Genomic DNA, 20,991 nt, shown 5'->3' on the forward strand with positions numbered 1-20,991 from the left:
CCCCATCCCTCACCTCACTGGGATCCCCTGGAAGCCTCTGTGTGATTCGTACCCTGTTGTTGGCATTAATATAAGACCCATTCAGGGTTTTAGTTTTAGTGTGGTAGAACAGAATTGGACCTGCAGCTACAGTTGCATGCCGTGATTTTCTTGCTGTGCTGTGAAGTGAAATTTTGTTTCCATACATTAATTCACACATCCACATCTTCTGTTTTTCCCTGAATGATCTTGTCATGATTATTTAATTGCATCGTGAATTTAACATAATCTTAATGAATGTGCATCTAATTTGCATCTAGTGATTGAACTTTTCTTTGAGCTAATTTTAACATTAACATTGCCAAGGCAATACTATACATTAATGTGCTCTTAAACAAGTGTGTTTTGGCTGTGCTTACCAAAGTATTAACGATTTGAACTCACACTGTTTCGAGCTGGTTAATGTAAAAGTATTACCTTTACCCTGTCATGCTTGATTGTAATCCTTTCTTTACCATTTGCTTCCACTAATGCAGAAAGCTGCACAGAAACTGAAAGCAGAAGAGCAGAAAAAGATGGCGGAGATGCAGGCTGAGTTAGAAAAACAGAAGCAGTTAACTGAAGTGCACGCAAAGGCCATTGCCAAAGCCGAGAAAGAGGCTCAAGAGCTGAAGCTCAGAATGCAGGAAGAAGTAAGCAGGAGAGAAGTTGCTGCAGTAGATGCAGAAAATCAGAAGCAAAACATCCAGCTGGAGCTGCAGGAGCTCAAAAACCTCTCAGAGAAGCAGATCAAAAACAAAAGTCAACAGGTGGATGAGGCGCTTCAAAGCCGGATCAAGATCGAGGAGGAAATTCGCACCATCAGAACCCAGCTCGAAATTACTGTAAAACAAAAGGCTACTGCAGAAAATGAACTCCAGCAACTGCGGGACAGAGCAGCCAATGCAGAGAAACTCAGAAAAGCAGCTCAAGAAGAAGCAGAAAAGCTTCGTAAACAAGTCAATGAAGAAACGCAGAAAAAGCGTTTGGCAGAAGAGGAACTCAGTCGCAAGTCTGAGGCAGAAAAAGATGCTGCAAAGCAAAAACAAAAAGCTCTTGAAGACCTAGAAAACCTTAGAAGACAGGCAGAGGAGGCAGAGAGACAAGTCAAACAAGCAGAGCTTGAAAAGGAGAGGCAAATCAAAGTGGCTCATGAAGCTGCCCAGAAAAGTGCCGCTGTTGAGCTCCAGAGCAAGCACATCTCTTTTGTGGAAAAGACCTCAAAGCTGGAGGAATCGCTCAAGCAAGAGCACGGTGCCGTCCTTCAGCTGCAGCAAGAAGCAGCTCATCTCAAGAAACAACAGGAGGATGCTGAAAAAGCCAGAGAAGAGGCAGAAAAAGAACTTGAGAAATGGAGACAAAAGGCCAACGAGGCCCTTCGTCTAAGACTACAAGCTGAAGAAGAGGCGCACAAAAAGAGCCTTGCTCAAGAAGAAGCTGAGAAACAGAAGGAGGAGGCAGAGCGTGAGGCGAAGAAGAGGTCCAAGGCTGAGGAGTCTGCGCTGAAGCAGAAAGAAATGGCCGAGCAAGAACTCGAGAGGCAGAGAAGAATAGCCGACAGCACAGCTCAGCAGAAACTCACAGCAGAGCAGGAACTCATTCGACTCAGGGCCGACTTTGACAATGCAGAGCAACAGAGGACCCTACTGGAGGATGAGCTGTACCGCCTGAAGAATGAAGTCATTGCAGCTCAACAACAAAGGAAACAACTGGAAGATGAATTGGCCAAAGTTAGAAGTGAGATGGATTTACTTATCCAGCTGAAGTCTAGGGCTGAGAAGGAATCCATGTCCAACACAGAGAAGAGCAAACAACTCCTTGAAGCAGAAGCAGAAAAGATGAGGGACTTGGCCGAAGAGGCAAGCAAGCTTAGAGCCATTGCAGAAGATGCCAAGCATCAGCGGCAAATTGCAGAGGAGGAGGCAGCTCGTCAGAGGGCGGAGGCTGAGAGAATTCTCAAAGAGAAGCTAGCTGCCATCAGTGAAGCCACCCTTAAGAAAACAGAGGCTGAAATCGCCCTGAAGGAGAAGGAGGCTGAAAACGAGAGGCTCAGACGGCAAGCTGAGGATGAGGCATACCAGAGGAAAGCTCTCGAGGACCAGGCGAACCAACATAAACAAGAGATTGAAGAAAAGATAGTCCTTCTCAAAAAGTCATCAGAGGTTGAAATGGACAGACAGAGAGCATTGGTAGACGACACACTCAAACAGAAGCGAGTTGTTGAGGAAGAAATAAGAATTCTGAAGCTCAACTTTGAAAAGGCCTCATCTGGAAAACTGGATCTGGAGCTGGAACTGAATAAGCTTAAAAATATTGCTGAGGAAACTCAAAGAAGCAAGCTAAGAGCAGAAGAGGAAGCGGAGAAGCTGAGGAAGCTTGCCCTTGAGGAGGAGAAGAGGAGGAGGGAGGCAGAGGAAAAGGTCAAGAAGATTGCTGCAGCGGAGGAAGAGGCAGCCAGACAGCACAAGGCAGCCCAAGAAGAGCTTGACCGTCTGAGAAAAAGAGCAGAAGAGACCAAAAAGCAAAAAGATGAGGCAGACAAAGAGGCAGAAAAACAGATTGTTGCAGCCCAAGAAGCAGCCCTGAAATGCAACGCAGCTCAGCACCAGGTGCAAAGTGTTCTTGCTCAACAGAAGGAAGACAGCATGATGCAGACAAAGCTTAAGGAGGAGTATGAGAAAGCCAAGAAGCTTGCCAAAGAAGCAGAAGCTGCTAAGGAAAAGGCAGAACGGGAGGCAGCTCTTCTTCGTCAGCAAGCGGAGGAAGCTGAGCGTCAAAGAGCTGCTGCTGAGCAAGAAGCTGCAAGCCAAGCTAAAGCTCAAGAAGATGCTGAATTGCTGAGGAAGGAGGCTGAATTTGAAGCTGCCAAGCGAGCACAAGCAGAAGCTGCCGCTCTCATGCAGAAAGAGCAAGCCGACTCTGAAATGGCAAAGCATAAGAAACTGGCCGAGCAAACGCTAAAACAAAAGTTCCAAGTGGAACAAGAGCTCACAAAGGTCAGGCTTCAGCTCGATGAAACAGACAAGCAGAAATCTCTGCTGGATGAGGAGCTGCAGCGCCTGAAAGATGAGGTTGATGATGCTGTCAAGCAGAAGGCCCAAGTGGAGGATGAGCTTTTTAAAGTCAAGATTCAGATGGAGGAACTACTCAAGCTTAAAATTAGAATTGAAGAGGAAAACCAGCGTCTGATCAAAAAAGATAAAGACAACACCCAGAAGTTCCTTGCAGAGGAGGCTGAGAACATGAAAAAGCTTGCAGAAGATGCCGCCAGACTTAGTATTGAAGCCCAAGAGACTGCCCGCTTGAGACAAATTGCAGAAGAAGACCTCAACCAGCAACGAGCGCTTGCAGAGAAAATGCTCAAAGAGAAAATGCAGGCCATACAAGAAGCATCCAGACTTAAAGCTGAGGCAGAGATGCTCCAAAGGCAGAAAGACCTGGCTCAGGAACAGGCACAGAAGCTCCTGGAGGATAAACAACTAATGCAGCTGCGTCTAGAGGAGGAAACAGAGGAATACCAGCGCTCTCTAGAAGCAGAGAGGAAAAGACAACTAGAGATCATAGCTGAAGCTGAAAAACTCAGACTTCAGGTTTCTCAGCTTAGTGAATCCCAAGCCAAAGCTGAAGAAGAGGCTAAAAAATTCAAGAAACAGGCAGATACAATTGCTGCTCGTCTTCACGAGACTGAAATCGCAACAACAGAAAAAATGACTGCAGTTGTAAGACTGGAATCTGAGAGACTAAATACCACCAAGGAGGCTGATGATTTACGCAAAGCTATTGCAGACCTAGAGAACGAGAAGGATAGACTGAAAAGGGAGGCTGAAGACCTTCAAAATAAGTCCAAAGAGGTATTGTGTCAAAAATGGCATAGCAGAGCAGCTCATGTCATTGTTAACTGTCTAAATACTAACTCATTTCCTTCTCGGAATTTACTCTTTTCTTTCTGAGTATACTAATTTCAAATCTATATTTTTAATCTTGATAATGATTGTATAATTTTCTTACAGTGCACTGTGCTCATGCAGATCGTATCCCGAATGCCTCTTCATGTCCTGGAATGTTCACTCATATTTACTCTCATGCAACGTTCTATTTTAGTTTAAGAACCAGTCTACAACCTAAAAGCTTGAAACTAGCATCTCAGCGGGTTCGTTAAGTGCATTTATGTGTTGGTCCTTAAGTAGAAAGACACACACCCACAAACTAAGCTAAAACTCACCTTAGTTGGAAATCAAAGAGCTCTGCTTAGAGGAAAGAGTAGAGATGTTATTTCAACATACTTCTGTTGTTCAAGCATGAAGCCAAAATAAATTTACAAGTGCTGTATGCTGCCATGTTGTATTTTTGGAGCCACCGTGAGCCATCTGAACACTCACTCACTTACAAAATCATGTTTTTTCATAAAATAACTAGCTTCAACTAATAATCTTAAAAATATATATTATCTGAAGCATTAAACACATAAAAAAATACATGGCTGCTTAAGCAACAATGTGCAATGAGCATTTACATCAAGGGTCTGCGACTAGAAACCCTTACTGCAGCCAACCACCAGGTGGTGCTTTTGGTTTGTTTCAGATTAAACCTTTGCTACGTCTATATTATATGAATGTTTATCGTTTTTACTCACAGTAACCAGATCTTGAGCCATGACACAGTACCCAAGTATTAATTAATAATTTAATGAAAATAAAAACAAACTTTTTTATCACTCATGAGTGAAATTGTTTAGCCAGCAGCATAACTTTATTTAGGGAAAATTAAGACAAACTAGTATCTTTCTCACCTTTTTATTTAAATCATCACAATGTTTATTACATTTATTTCTTTTAAAAGTGTGAAAGTCTGAATAAACACCTAACATTCAATGACTCACCGACGAAACAAGCAGGGAAGCTGTTGTTTTAACTTTCAGGAATCAGCAGACAACATCCTGACCAGTAGAAGCTAACTGTTAGCATTAGCAATTCCACCACCAGAAAACTCCTCCAAGATGTAAGATGTCCAAAAATCAGGAAATAAGACTCCAGATACTGCTGTCTTTTGCCACTCTCTGCAGCAGCAGGCTTGTCGGTGCGGATCCAAGCGTTTCTGGGCTTTTTTGCCCCGAATACAGTTTGCAAGGCCTTAATTTCTGCCAGAGACTGCAAATGTATTGAATTAACGATGACACTAACCTACACAGAATCAGTTGGATTTTAATAACTTTTTTCCATATTTCATTAAGTAGAATTGCATACTTTCAAAGCCTATTTGCACACTTATTTTTCACAAGGCCCACAGTTGCACTTTAAAATAAAACATCTTCATGTTTCTGCTTTTTGCATGGCAAAGGTCACCAAATTTTTACGCAAACTGAAAATGTAGATTGTAATAACCAAATTAAACAAATGTATATAAATTATATATGATATATGATATATACACACACACTCAAACACTAATGTTTTCCAGTCTATTAACCACTTGCGTAGTGATAAATAGAAGTTAATATATTTTTTAGATTTGTTTATTGCACGTCAGCCTCAAACTCAGCACAACACCTTTATCAGAGAATATGAACAGCACCTTTATAAAAGGTCATAAAAAAACAAGAGTGCCATTTTAATGTTACCAGTGAAAATTTTAGGACCTGATGTATAAGCAGAGTGCATTGTAAAAAATGTTCTTTAAAATTTTCATAACTACAAAGTTTAGCATACATTAGTGTGTGTAACAGCTGGAAACCTTGTGTAACTTGTATTTTCTGTTTCCCAAATAGATGGCTGATGCTCAGCAGAAACAAACTGAACACGAGAAGACATTGCTTCAGCAGACATTCCTGACAGAAAAAGAGATGCTGTTAAAGAAGGAGAAGCTCATTGAAGATGAGAAAAAGAAGCTGGAGAGTCAATTTGAAGAGGAAGTAAGAAAGGCAAAGGCTCTCAAGGATGAACAGGAACGGCAGAAACAGCAAATGGAGGAGGAAAAGAAGAAACTCAAGGCTACCATGGATGCTGCCCTCAATAAGCAAAAAGAGGCTGAACAAGAAATGCTAAACAAGCAAAAAGAAATGCAAGACCTGGAGAAAAAGAGATTAGAACAGGAAAGGCTTCTTGCAGAAGAGAACCAAAAATTGCGAGAGAAACTACAGCAGCTTGAAGGAGCCCAGAAAGAAGCTGACAGTCAAACTGCGGTGATTCGTGTAACAACAGTTGAGACAACAAAGACCGTTTACAATGGTCAAAATGCCAGTGATGTTGTAGATGGTGTGGTTAAACCTGATCCCCTAGCCTTTGATGGCATCCGTGGTAAGGTACCTGCAAGCAGACTTTATGATCTTGGTCTTTTACCCAAAAAAGAGTTTGACAAGCTAAAAAATGGCAACACCACTGCTCAAGAGCTTGGAGAAACTGAAAATCTTAAAAGAATTCTTAAGGGAAACAATGCCATTGCTGGTGTTTTAACTCCTACTAATCAGAAAAAGTCAATCTATCAAGCATCAAAGGAAAAAATGATTACCCCTGGCACAGCGATGATCCTTCTTGAAGCACAGGCAGCCACGGGCTACATTTTAGACCCCATCAGGAATAAAAAACTTTCTGTCAATGAGGCTGTAAAGGAAGGTGTGATTGGCCCTGAACTGCACAACAAAATGCTGTCAGCTGAGAGGGCTGTTGTTGGCTACAAAGATCCATACACTGGTGGAAAAATCTCTGTTTTTGAAGCCATGAAGAAGGGTCTGATAGAGCATGATCAGGCTATCAGAATCCTTGAGGCTCAGCTTGCTACTGGTGGCATCATTGATCCCGTCAACAGTCACCGCGTTCCCAATGAAACTGCCTATAAGCAGGGACAGTATGATACAGAAATGAATAAGGTTATGGAGAAACCTTCAGATGACACAAAGGGATACTTTGATCCCAGCACTCAGGAACCATTGACATATTCTGAGCTAATGTCAAGATGCAAAACCGACCCCGAGACCAGTCTGTTATTCCTGCCAATCACAGAAAAAGCTGCTCAGTGCTCTAGTATATACACAGAAGAAGAAACCAAAGATGTATTCAGCAAGACAAGTGTCTCAGTACCATTTGGGAGATTCATGGGTAAAACTGTCACCATTTGGGAGATAATCAACTCTGAGTACTTCACTGAAGATCAGAAGAAGGACCTTCTTCGTCAGTACAAGACAGGCAAAATCACAATCGAAAAGATCATTAAGATTGTCATTACTGTGGCTGAAGAGAAAGAGAAGAAAAAAGAAATTACCTTTGATGGTCTAAGGGCCCCTGTCTCTGCCAGTGAATTACTTGAATCTAAAATCATTGACAAAGACCTTTACAATAAATTGCTCAAGGGAAATATTTCTGCCAAAGAAGTCTCTGAAATGGAGCCTGTCAATAAAGCAATGAGAAGTACAAACTGCATTGCAGGTGTACTCATTGACTCATCCAAGGAGATTTTACCCTTCTACCATGCTTTGAAAAGAGACATGATGAGGCCTGGGCTTGCTTTGAATATGCTGGAAGCTCAAGCAGCAACAGGATTTGTGGTTGACCCTGTTAACAATCAGAAGTACACTGTTGATGAGGCTGTAAAGGCTGGAGTTGTTGGTCCTGAGCTGCATGAAAAGCTCTTGTCTGCTGAGAGAGCTGTTACTGGTTACAAAGATCCTTACACTGGGCAGACTGTGTCTCTTTTCCAGGCAATGAAAAAAGATCTAATTCCTAAAGAGCAAGGTATTCGGCTGCTTGATGCCCAAGTGACCACTGGTGGCATCATTGATCCTGTAAAAAGCCTTCGTATTCCTCATGATGTAGCTTGCAAGAGGAATTACTTTGATGATGAAATGAAACGGGCCTTAAGTAATCCAAGTGATGAAGCAAAATGTTTCTTTGACCCAAACACAAAAGAAAATGTCACATACTCAGAGCTCTTCAAAAGATGTGTCACTGACAAGAAAACTGGCCTCTCAGTTCTTCCTCTTAGTGATGAAGCAATTAATGATAAAGAAGAGACAACGTACACTGAAGCTCAAACAAAAGAAGCAATGACTCGAGCAACTGTGGAGCTTGACTCTGGGCCCTTCAAGGGCAGAAAGATGACAGTCTGGGAACTAATTAACTCTGAGTATCTTACTGAGGATCAAAGACTTGATTTTCTAAGACAGTTTAAGTCTGGAAAGTTTACAGTTGAGAAGATAATCACAATTATTATCACCATCGTGAATGACAAAGAGGCTAAGAAACAAGAAGAGTCAAGCTTTAAGGGGCTTCGAGCTCCTGTTCCAGCAAGTGCCTTGTATGATTCCAAAATCATTGACAAACCAACCTTTGACCTCCTTCAGCAAGGCAAAACTACACCTAAACAAGTCAGTGAAAATCCAAATGTTAATAAATACCTGCAAGGCACAGAAAGTGTTGCTGGCATTTACCTGGAACCAACAAAGGAAACAATAAGCATTTATCAAGCCATGAAGAAAAACCTACTCAGGCACAACACTGGTCTTTCCCTTCTTGAGGCACAGGCTGCTTCTGGGTTTATTGTAGATCCTGTGAAAAACCAATGCCTGTCAGTTGATGAGGCAGTGAAAGCAGGCATTGTTGGCCCAGAACTGCATGAAAAACTTCTATCTGCAGAAAAAGCTGTCACTGGCTATAAGGACCCATTCACAGGCAAAAAAGTATCCCTCTTCGAAGCTATGCAAAAAGATCTTATTCTTAAAGAGCATGCCATGCCTCTGTTGGAAGCACAGGTGATCAGTGGAGGAATCATTGACCCAGTCAACAGTCATCGGGTTCCCACTGAGGTAGCATACCAAAAGAACATTTTCAGTAAACAAACTGCCATGGCCTTATCTGAACCATCAGCTTACAAGGCATTCTCGGATCCAGAAACTGACGAGAATGTAACCTACAAGCACCTAAAAGAAAAATGCCAAAAAGATAAAGACACTGGCCTCTACATCCTCCCACTCTCTAAACCTCAGTCTCCAACTGTTGTGGAGAAGACATATCTCTATACAGAAGAACAAACTCAAAGTGATCTAGCTGACACCAAAATTGACATTCCAATTGAAGGACTTGCTGATAAACCAATGAACCTATGGGAAGTAATGAATTCAAATTTGCTTCCAGAACAAGAGAGACTGAAACTCTTGGAGGAATATCGCTCTGGAAAAATCACTAAAGAGCGAATGATCATCATTATTATTGAGATAATGGAGCAAAGAGAGATCATCATAAATGACAGTCCACTGTCATACAAGACTATAAGAAGAAGGATAACCATTGAGGAGCTTTACAATGCCCGTATCATTGATTTAGAGACCTATAACCTTCTCAAACAGGGCAAGAGGGATATCCGTGACATAATGGAAATGGCCAGTGTGAAACAATATCTCTATGGCACAGGCTGTGTTGCTGGTGTCACAACAGAATCAAGCTTGAAGATGAGCATATACCAAGCCATGAAGAGGGGTTTCATTAAACCAGAAGTGGGTCTCACGCTTTTAGAAGCACAAGCTGCAACAGGATTTATTGTTGATCCGGTGAAGAATGAAACACTAACTGTTGAGGAAGCTGTCCGTAAAGGTGTTGTTGGGCCTGAGATCCACGACAAACTACTTTCAGCTGAAAGGGCTGTCACTGGGTACAAAGATCCATACAGTGGGAAGATCATATCGCTTTTCCAGGCTCTGAAGAAGGATCTCGTTCCAGAAGATTATGCCCTGAAAATGCTGGAAGCCCAAAATGCTACTGGTGGCATCATTGATCCAGAATTTCAGTTTCATTTGCCAGCAGACATTGCTTTGCAAAGAGGTTATATCAACAAGGAGACTAATGAGCGGCTGGCAGATGACATCAAAGGGTTCACTGATCCAGTTACTGATGAAAAACTATCGTATGCACAGCTTCTCAAGAGATGCAAGCTAGAGGGTGGATTACGACTTATCTCACTGGGAGACAAGAGACTGACCTTCAAGGGTCTGAGAAAACAGATCACATTGGAGGAGCTGATTCGTTCTCAAATTATTGACCAGCAAACTGTCACTGAACTAAACGAAGGTTTGCTTTCAGTGGAGGAGGTCAGCAAAAGACTATCAAGATACCTTCAGGGTACATGCTGTATTGCTGGTGTATTTTTAGAGTCAACCAAAGAACGTCTGTCAATATACCAGGCCATGAAGAAGAGCATGATTAGACCAGGAACTGCCTTTGAACTCCTTGAAGCCCAGGCAGCCACAGGGTATGTCATCGATCCAATCAAGAACCTTAAATTGACGGTCAATGAAGCAGTAAAAATGGGAATTGTAGGACCAGAATTCAAAGACAAACTTCTGTCTGCTGAGCGGGCAGTGACTGGTTATAGAGATCCTTATTCTGGCAAGACAATCTCTCTGTTCCAAGCAATGAAAAAGGGGCTTATCCTGAAAGATCATGGTATCCGTCTCCTAGAAGCCCAGATTGCCACTGGAGGAATTATTGACCCAGAGGAAAGTCATCGTTTGCCAGTTGAGGTGGCCTACAATCGTGGTTTCTTTGATGAAGAAATGAATGAGATCTTGTCAGATCCATCTGATGATACCAAGGGCTTCTTTGATCCTAATACAGAAGAAAACCTGACCTACCTTCAGCTGATGGAGAGGTGTATCACTGATCCTGACACTGGACTGGTACTTCTGTTACTGAAAGAAAAGAAGCGTGAAAATAAGACTTCTTCCAAATCCTCTGTTCGGAAACGCAGAATTGTCATTGTAGACCCAGAGACAGGCAAAGAAATGACAGTTTATGAGGCCTACAGAAAGGGGCTCATTGACCATCAAACCTACTTGGAGCTTGCAGAGCAGGAGTGTGAATGGGAGGAGATCACAATGACCTCTACTGATGATTCTGTAAAATCCTTAATCATTGACAGAAGGTCTGGTAGACAATATGATGTTGACGATGCCCTCTCACGAGGACTCATTGACCAGAAAGCTCTAGACACATATCGAGCTGGAAACCTGTCAATCACAGAGTTTGCAGACATGCTCTCTGGAGGTGCTAGTGGTTTCCGTTCACGCTCATCCTCATTTGGTTCCACTACCGGTTCAACTTACTCATCTACCATGAGCCCTATACCTTCTGTTAAACCACCTGCAATAAACTGGAATGACCCATCAGAGGAGACTGGTCCCATAGCAGGAATATTAGACATAGACACACTGGAGAAAGTGTCTATCACTGAGGCTATACACAGAAACTTAGTAGACAACATCACAGGCCAAAGACTGTTGGAGGCCCAAGCCTGTACAGGAGGTATAATAGACCCCACAAGTGGAGAGAAGTTCACAGTTGCTGATGCTACAGAAAAGGCCTTGGTAGATAAAGTCATGGTTGACCGCCTTAACCTGGCACAAAAAGCTTTCAATGGATTTGAGGATCCCAGAACTAAAGTGAAGATGTCTGCCTCCCAGGCCCTAAAGAAAGGTTGGTTGTATTATGAGGCCGGCCAGCGTTTCCTTGAGGTTCAGTATTTGACTGGTGGTCTTATTGAACCTGATATTGAGGGCAGAGTATCCATAGATGAATCCATCAGAAAAGGAACCATTGATGCTCGCACCGCCCAGAAACTGAGGGATGTCAGTGCTTATTCTAAATACCTAACATGTCCAAAAACCAAACTGAAAATCTCCTTCAAAGATGCCATGGACAGAAGCATGGTTGAAGAAGGATCTGGCTTAAGGCTTCTGGAGGCCTCCTCTCAGTCTAGCAAAGGCCTCTACAGCCCATACAATGCCAGTGGCTCTGGATCTGCATATGGCTCTCGAAGTGGCTCGAGGACAGGATCCCGATCAGGCTCCAGAAGAGGCAGCATTGATGCTGGCTCAGGCTTTGGCATGAACTTCTCATCCTCCTCCTTCACATCCTCATCCACCTACACTCGCAGATTCTGATGAGCTTGTCCTGTTCTTCATTGTAACTAAAAGCAAGCAATACTAATGCACTTCATAGTTGCATTTTCTAACACCAAAAAAATAGTTACAATAACAAAAAAATTATAATTTATTTATTCATTATATCTTGTAGTCACAACAAAACTTGCCTGGGCTTTTCATTTTATTATATTTTTTTTTTTCATTTTTTTATCTATAGTATCCATGTGGACAGCTGCCTCATGTGTGAGGGTATGGCAAAACTATAAACACAAAATATAAATCTATTCTGCTACAGATTGCAAAGTCAGATCATGTTTTCAAAGTAAAGCCTTATTATTCTGCTGTTCTAAGTAAACTATGTTTAGTTTTTACACCTGTTCAAATTATGTTTTCTAGTGCTTCCTGGAACTATTACTGTTTGCCTATCAAAAAGAAATTATTTTAATTATTCCTTTTTAGTGTTTGAGTTTTGACATTTTTTTGAAAAACAAATTATTGTTTTATAACTTTTTGTCTGCAGTAGTGATGACATGGTGACTCAACATAGTTCTAATGATTTTAACTAAAGCATCCAGATGCCTTAATGACTTAACTGTTTGTATAGAGCGTGAGCAGATGTTGTTTTTCTTTAAGTGTTTTATGTTGCCTGGTTTACTGTGTGCTGTACTGAATTAACTGCAGTACACTTTCTTTATGTAAAACACTACAAAACGAGATACACTAGAGTTCTTCAAAGAAAGTAAATCTGTGCAGACTGTTATGAAACTACTTCTCCTTTTGTCAGTACTTGTGGCCGTCTGTGGTCAGTGGACAAGTTAATTGCTTTTTTTTATACACTCCAAATTTTGGAATTCTTAAAACTTCCATCAACTAAGTGTTCCAGTTAAATCCCAAGGAGATGCCAGGCTCATTCCTGCTCCCCCTCACAGACCCGCCACCAGTTTAACTCCTGTAAGTGGACATTTTTATTTTCGTATTTTCTTCTTTTTCTTACAGTTCTGTGTTTCTTTAGTTTTCTGGCATCACACCACTAAGCTTAGGATTGTCTCACAGGCTACCATGGTGTCAAATAATCAGATTCATCCCATCAACTTTCAAACTCTTAACTACAACTGGTTTTCTGTCATTCTTTCTTTTCCCATAGCTGCATCGCTCTCTACAAATCCAACACGTGTGCACAAAAACTCAGTTGGACAGATCGTGTAGCCTCCCCACCATCGATGGCCTCGTGGGTCCGGGTCATCCTCATGCAGTAAACCAGGTACAGTGCTAGGCTGCTTTCAAATCCTTTGTCATTTTTTTTTACCATTTAAAGTTTAGTTTTGACCTTTTTTAATTTCTGTTCTTGATTTCTCTCATCGCATGTTTTGGTTCATGTTGTCTATGTTCTATGGTTATTTTCATTTATTTCCAGATCTGCCTTAGAGTGTCCTTTCTTCCATTGTGCATCACATTTGAGGGAAAGCTGGGACTGAGTCTACTTCATCTTGGGATGCTGCTTTCTGAAAACACTCTTTACTCATAAACTTTATTTATGTAATTCACTTGAATGAACACCAAAACAAACATTTATGGATTAAACTATTCTCAGATAATTCACTCCTTTATGAAAACGGGGACATTTCATAAAAAATACACCTTTTTTCAGTTTTCAGTTATGGTCCACTGATTACATTATTGTTTTATCTCTTCTAGTGAATCCATTTTTATCAAAGTTCCTGTTTCAGAAAATTTCAATTGTGTGAATGAATGTATTATATCATATTCACAACTTTCAGTTGATGTTTTGCCACATATTTGCTTTGTTTTGTGCTTTTTTTCTTCCACATTATGCATTTCTGAACACCTTTGAATTGATCGAACCATGATTTTGTTATGATGAATGTGCCTTGCATGTTTTACTCATTTTACAATAGACATTAAAAAAAATGTTTGTGTAAAAATATTTTAAAATGTTAGCGCCTGGCTAGCTTTGCCTTCAGGATAAATGTTTCTACAGATAAGAATTATTATTTTGCTGTATGTACCACTATACTGTTAATAAATGTGCTCTAAACTGGCACTCTTGCCATTCATGCACCATTCATCTTTTGGTTTGCTATTATGAATAAATTCATTATATTTCTGTTGCATGGCTTTAAATAGAAAAAAACAATAATGAGAAAAATGATCCTAACAGGTGGAGATATTGTAACTTTAATCAATGACAAAAAAAAATTAAATTTGTAAACATTCCAAGCCTCTTGCTGACAAGAGGTTTCCTCTCAAAGTGTTATAGGAACAATGCCCTAGTGTGAACATGGAAAATGTCCCACTGAGTTTTGATAGAAAGAAGGCAAGGCAGCTTTATTTGTAGTACACATTTCATACACAGCAGCAATTTAATGTGCTTTATTTGTAGTACACATTTCATACACAGCAGCAATTTCATGTGCTTTCCAGGTGCAAGATCAGTAATGACATAAAATATTAAAACTAAAATGACAACATAAAACAGGGGATTATGAAATCTAAGGTAAAACTACACAAAACTGGATGTAGGACATAAAACTAAAGGGCAAAGTTAAATGCTGAGCAGTTCCAGTGCAGAAGGTGCATCATAAAAAAAACATTCATTCCAAGGCTGATAAATACATGAAAATTTTCAATTTTGATTTCAAAGTTTATAAAGTTGCAGCAGATTTGAGGTCATGAGGAAGCTGAATCCATCTGTGTGCAGCATAGTGGCTAAAAGCAGCTTCACCCTGTTTGGTTCTGACCCAGGGTTCTACCAGCTTCCTAAGGACCTCAGAACCCTGTTGGGTGTATACACTGGAAAGAGATCCAACATATATTTTTTCCTCATGTCATTTAATATTTATAAAATAGAAATATCATTTTAAAATTGATTCTGTAGTTTAATGGTAACCAGTGTAGATATTTAAGAAGAGTGATGTGTTTTGGTTGTTGTTAAAGCCTAATTTATACTTCTCCCTCTGCGTCAGGACAGATGCACACAACGCCATTATCTGTCATTTCAGGGGCTATCTAACAGGCTCGCAAGGATGGAAGGAATTGAGCTCTCTTTTAAAAGCATCCATTCGATGAGACGGAGAACGCAAGCTTGTGATTGGTCAGGACATCGAAGTTGTCTACAGCAGTGGTGGCACCGGGGGGCGCTATAGCTACCCCTGGATTAGTCATTGCACCCCAATAGCATCCCTAAGTAAATATTAGATTTTTGTTTACAATTTAATTTTAATTTAACGTGTGGATGTGATAATATTTAACATACAAAACAAAAATAATCAGTAAATTATCATATAGATAGTAAAAATTTAAACCAAAACAGGAAATTGATGTTAACCTTTGACCTCATTTTCCACCTGCGAACGAGTGAAAGGTAGAGCTAGTGGTAAAATGGATCGGTTTTGTTGCCCAAATTTCCACGTGTTCTGTCAGGAACGAATGAATCTTTGGAAGTGATCTCAGACCCACAAAAACCTACGGATCTGGATGAAGAGAGTCAACCCTCAACCGCCGCAGCAGTCGAGGGTTTTGCCGCTGGAAATGCTAACACTAACGTTAGCTAACCTTGCAACACTATAGATGGTTTTCTGTGTGGCTGTATGCGTTTATGATGTCATGGAAAAGTCAGTGATTGTTCATATGTTTATGATGTATAATAATGATTGTTTCAGGTGTTGTTGAGGTTTTGTGCACACATGTGTATATGCTAGTGTTGAAGGTGTTTTAGAGAACAATAGGTATGCATGACCACTTCCTTCATAGCACCCTCAAAAAAAAGACTAGCTCCTTCATAGCACCTGCAGAAAAAAAATTTCCGGAGCCGCCACTGGTCTACAGCACTGCCATTGCACTCTCAAAAACATAGAGAGCTGAGGATATCTAGGGGCAGCTTGAAGAACACCTCACAGAAAAACAAAAATTATGAACGTTTCATTCCCCTGTGACTGGAGGAGTGAAAAGATACACAGCAAGCATTTTATTTGTGGACGAAAATGACGGGATACTTGGGTTTAGAGGTGACGAGCGCATGAAGAGGTGGAGGAGGATGAGCGACTAATTTGTCTGTGTTAAAAAGTCTCTTAAACACAGAAAAAAAAACTATAAACACACTATCTTGGACCGGATACATGACAGGATACCACAGAACAGCGCTACGCCCTCTGTTGTCCTGGTGGGGAATTGCTTAGCAACATTCCCCAGTAGACGGAGAAGTATGAGGGCAAATTGTCTCAGTGCGTGTCCTCCCTTGTGGAACTGATGGAGATTTATAAATTAGTCTTAAGACTCTAGCAGCAGCTTTCTGAATAAGCTGCAGTTGCTTCACAGCTTTATTGGGAAGACCAGTCAAAAGACCATTGCAATAGTCCAGCCTGCTGGAGATGAATATATGAATGAGTTTCTTTAGGTCCTGTCTGGACGAGACCTCTGAGTCTTGTTATTTGATGACGATGATAAAACGCTGATCTAGTCATAGCCTAATGTGACCAGTGAAGCTCAGGTCTGAATCAGGTATAACACAACTTACCAATCATAGACAATTGCTTTTGATCTAAAAGAAAAAAACATTTTATATATAAGCCCGAAAGCTCCACTTAGTTAACTTAAGTTGACTGGAAATTTGCCCCCAAAGTAGCTGCTGCCGGCTCCTGTTTCTTCATCTTTTTGAAAGTACCGCACTGTAGTCTGGGAAATGTTTGACCAAGGGAAGGCAACAAGGTACCTCCCATGAATCTTTGGTCAGTTAGCTAAATGGCAGACAAATGGAGGACAGATGCCTTTGTATTACATGAACATTGGAACACACCTTGGTGGTTTCTGATGACATATCTCTTCAAGACCATGGCACCAAGGCAAGGTTCCTTGCTATTGAGAAAAACCCAATAACATCAGTCTTGTCTTTGTTTAATTGAAGGAAGTTTGATTGCATTCAGTCTTAAACTTACTCCAAACACTGACAGAGAAAGTCTAGGCGGGGATTACAGTCACTAGGTGTTAGAACTAGGTAGATCTGCGTGTCATCTGCATAACTATGATAGATAATGTTATTTTATACGACCTGATCAAGGGGGAGTATAATGAGATTGAAGAGCAGTGCTCCAAGATGAAAACCTTGGGGGACCCCCACATATCATGGTGATCGTGATCACCAATATGAACAACATAACTTCTGTTTTTCAGATATGATTAGAAGCATGAATATCATTTAAAGCTGCAGTGAGTAATATGTGTGCTTTGTGTGTAAAAACAATTTACTTTTTTTCACCATAGAGCTCAGAGTAAGTATTGCAGCTACGGTAGACCAATCAATCAAAAAGGCAAAATGTCAAAAACCTCCATCTTTCACTCCAGCCATCCAGTCTGTTCTTTATAAATTGCAAGAGCTTGATAAAATATACAATTGCCAATCTCTAGCCTTAACCACACAAAGCATATTACTATTATGATGGAGCAATTAGTTATAATAACCTACCAGTCCTGATGGAAGCAAGCAAGTTCTTTCAGACCGCTCAATTCACACATGGAGGAGGGCTCACGTCAGCCAGGGAGTCCAGTGTCACGTGAATCTGGGGGAGCAGCAGTGGAGCAAACAAACTTGCGGCCTTTCAGCACCTGGCTTACAGATGAATGATGCCACGAGCCGAGGACACGCTGGTGATAAAGTAAACAATGTTAGCTTGGCCACCTGCTAGCGGATGGGAGAGAGATGGCAGTCTGCAGCAGGAGAAGAGACTTGAATAAAGGGAATTTTCTGAGGCGTCTTTAAGGAGGACGTTGGAACTGATACATTGGGACAGGATCAGGAGCTCCAGTATGAAGAAAAGACTAGTGAGGAACTTGAGGTGAGTTAGGGAGCTAGGGATACAGCTTGAAGGCTGGTGTCCAGCTGATAGCGGATGGGGAGCTCATCATACGTGGCTGCAGAGAGGACACGACAAGCTCCTGACACGTTTGACGTGTCTTTACATTTTTTTTATTTTGAATGTTATTCAAACTAACAAAGTACAGCAACGGTGTATCTATTTTCTTCTTAGTTGGTTTGGCAGACTGTATGCTTCCAGGGTGTGCTGCTACCCTCCGCTGTTAGTTTAAGGTTACAGTGAAAGTGCAAACGCAAAGTGCAGAGCTTGTATGTCCTTAAAGAGCTATCATATTTCAAGATGGTACACGGCCATGGAGCGTCAACCAGTTTATGTATTAAAAATGTTAAATTTCAAGCTGAGAAGAATACTTACAATAGATGTTGGTGAGAAATACTAATGAAAGAGGATAAGTTTGTGTACAAGATACACATACTTTTATAGTAGACAGGTAAAAATGTTACACATTGTAGCTTTAATACCTTAATTGGTGCTGCCTCTGTGCTGAGCTGTGGCCTAAAGCCTGACTGAAAATCAGCCAAGAGGGTGTTTGTCTCCAAAAAGTAGTTCAGCTGGATCATAACTGCTTTGTCAACAATTTTGTCAATGAACGGGAGAGTATAGATTCATCTGTAAGGGCAATGACATTTTTTGTATCATTCATAGAAAAACAGCTCAAATTCATAAATTGTAAAGGATGGTTGAATATCCCACCAGGTTTTTTTTCCTTGAAATTCTACATGCCAAAAATATTACGATGCCACTTCAGAAATATACAGATGAAAGATTTTATTGTGAAACAATCACACCCAGCTGCTAGTGCATGGCTTTGGTCATACACTTCAGATTGCCCAACCAGCCATTCCTCCCATTTCCGCATATTTCTCTTCTCCTGCTCCCTCACATCATCACACAAACATGCACATAGGACCTTGGGGGGTGGACAAGTCAAGGAGTGCGGGTGTGGACCCCATTTCTGCATTCCTGTGACAACCTGCCCCCCAATTTTAATTACACCTTATACAATTCCACCGACAACAATCCACGCAAACACACACTTAGGGCCTTGGGAGTGAGCACATTCAACGGCACTTGGCAGGGGGATTTCTCAGCCTCCTCCCGAGTGCCAGTGCCCACTTCCAATTTTAAAGTGCACTTAGACACCGAGGGCTGTGGGTGTAAGTGGGGTGGTGTGGTGGCATCCGCTGGCATAGGCCAGACAATGCCCGCACTGCCCGCACTGCCCGCTCACCACAGCCATGGAATACACCTCATCAACACACAACACTATAATGGAGCAGGCGGAGGGAGACTAGGGGTCTTAGCACACCTCTTTTGTTGCTTGGCTTCCTGGGGCTGGAGGCTAGGAGGGAGATCTGGCCTTCTGGTTGGGGTCTGGGGTGGTGGGTTGCCATGCTCAGCGTTGGGCGGGGGAGCCTACTCATCAGCACCCCAGCAGAAAGAGTCAAACTCTGGTTACCGGTGATGGTTGTACCCATGTGCAGCAGTACCGGGACCAGAGTGAATAGGGTGTGTATGGGGAGCATGAGTGGGTGTCCGGAGTGCATTTTTGTAAGTCTTTGGTTGTATGTGCATGTGTGAGCATGAGGGAGGGAGTGTGTGACTGTGTTTGTGTATGACTGTACATATCAGGTGGGGCCTTTGACTCCTCCCCTCTCCTGGGACTTCTTTTGATGATATAGATCTTCATCTCCACTCCCCCTGCCACACCTGGTGTGGGGTGTGGTGCCTTGGTCTACCTGAGTGTTCGTGGCTCCCGGGTCAGGGGGTTTAAAATCAAATCAACTTTATTTATAGAGCACTTTCACATGGCCAGAATGGACAAACAAAGCGCTGAAGCGTTTAAGATTTTTGGCATCTGCCTGATCAATCCCGGTGGCTGCCTGGTGGGGTCTGGGTCCCTGGGCTCTGCTGGGTCCCCGGCGGGGGTGGTCGCCCCTAGGTCCCGGGTCGCTGGGTCCCGGGCTCGGCCGGTTACGGGGTGGGAGGCTGCGGGCGGGCCTGTGGGCTTGCTGCTTATGTCTCCCGGGACTCTGCCGGCTGCTGGTTGTGGCCCCCCGGGGTGATCCTCTGTGCCTTTCGAGGGGGGCGGGGGCCTTTCTGGTTGCAGTCTCCTTGGGGTTCCTGTGTTCTGGGGCAGCGCCTGGATCTCAGGGACTTGGAGCTCCCCCCGTCTCCTGCGCATCTTTGGGGGGCAGATCTGTGGCCCCTCACACTCTCTATTGGACGCTCCTATTGTGAAACCTTACCTAAACAAGTGCGTGTACACACACAGGTGCTCACATGGTGCTCTCAAAAGTATGGGCTTGGGCACGTTCAACACATGTCTTAAGGCTGTCGTTGCCACTAAATGCACTGTGATTTATTATCGTATGATTGTTCAGTTAAACAATGTTGATTATATATTTCATCATCAGGTTGACGCAGTGATAGCTTGCTCCTGATTTATTGTTATGTGTCCCTTTTTTTCTGCTCTTTCTCTTTCTGCAGGTCTAGAAGCAGACTCTTGTTCATTATTGTTTATTTTTTTGGAACCCCCCCCTGTCCCTTTCTCTTTCACCTCTGACTCCGTGTCTGGTCCAAATTGCAAAGCATTCAAAAACAATAACAATAAAGTTTTAAGTATCAGGCGTGACATTAAAAGCAGACGTTTTGATGCTCCACCTGAGAGTAAATCTGTAAGGCTTGTTACCAGCATTCGGACATCAATTCTGTTTGCTTCACAGCCAGACAGGACACGGTTAAAAAAAAAAAAAGGATGGTTGAATATCCCACCAGGTTTTTTTCCTTGAGATTCTACATGCCAAAAATATTAAAATGCCACTTCAGAAGTATACAGAAAGATTTTATTGTGAAACAATCACACCCAGCTGCTAGTGCATGGCTTTGGTCATACACTTCAGATTGCTTTAGGAGACCACTGACACAATCGGTTTCTGCATAGGATTAAAAGGAAACATTTTTGATTAGATTTGTTTCCTAAACCAACATTTTCTTTCAAACAGAAATATTTCCATTTAGAGCATTTTTTTGGCAATAGCAAAAACTATCCAGTGTAATTAAAACAAACAAGTTCAAATATAACTGTTTGGTGGAAACACCCTAATTGTTAATCGCTGCTTCCATGCTTTTTCACATGCTTTCCACCAGCCTTTTACATTGCTGTTGGATGCATTCACG

General features: G+C 41.9%; 2 protein-coding genes across 10 annotated transcripts in view; both read left to right on the forward strand.

The window, feature by feature from the left end:
* LOC107378920 (plectin) overlaps positions 1-12,689 on the forward strand; it is a 150,948-nt gene extending 138,259 nt beyond the window's left edge. For 8 of the 9 annotated variants that reach the window (XM_054740606.2, XM_054740595.2, XM_054740596.2 and 5 more), the window contains 2 exons: positions 516-3,869; positions 5,783-12,689. In XM_054740606.2, the coding sequence (XP_054596581.2) occupies positions 516-3,869; positions 5,783-11,941 (9,513 nt within the window). In that variant the 3' untranslated portion in view covers positions 11,942-12,689. The remainder of the gene's footprint in view (positions 1-515; positions 3,870-5,782) is intronic. The other variant, XM_054740626.2, reaches the window with a different exon arrangement.
* Positions 12,690-12,732: 43 nt separating this feature from the next.
* The window catches only part of macf1b (microtubule actin crosslinking factor 1b), a 48,942-nt gene continuing 40,683 nt past the window's right edge, over positions 12,733-20,991 (forward strand). Inside the window, exons 1-2 of the mRNA XM_070550927.1 lie at positions 12,733-12,874; positions 13,068-13,184. The gene's annotated coding sequence lies outside the window, so the exon portion shown is untranslated. The remainder of the gene's footprint in view (positions 12,875-13,067; positions 13,185-20,991) is intronic.

The sequence above is a fragment of the Nothobranchius furzeri genome, chromosome 5, assembly GCF_043380555.1.
Source record: "Nothobranchius furzeri strain GRZ-AD chromosome 5, NfurGRZ-RIMD1, whole genome shotgun sequence".
NCBI lineage: Eukaryota > Metazoa > Chordata > Actinopteri > Cyprinodontiformes > Nothobranchiidae > Nothobranchius > Nothobranchius furzeri.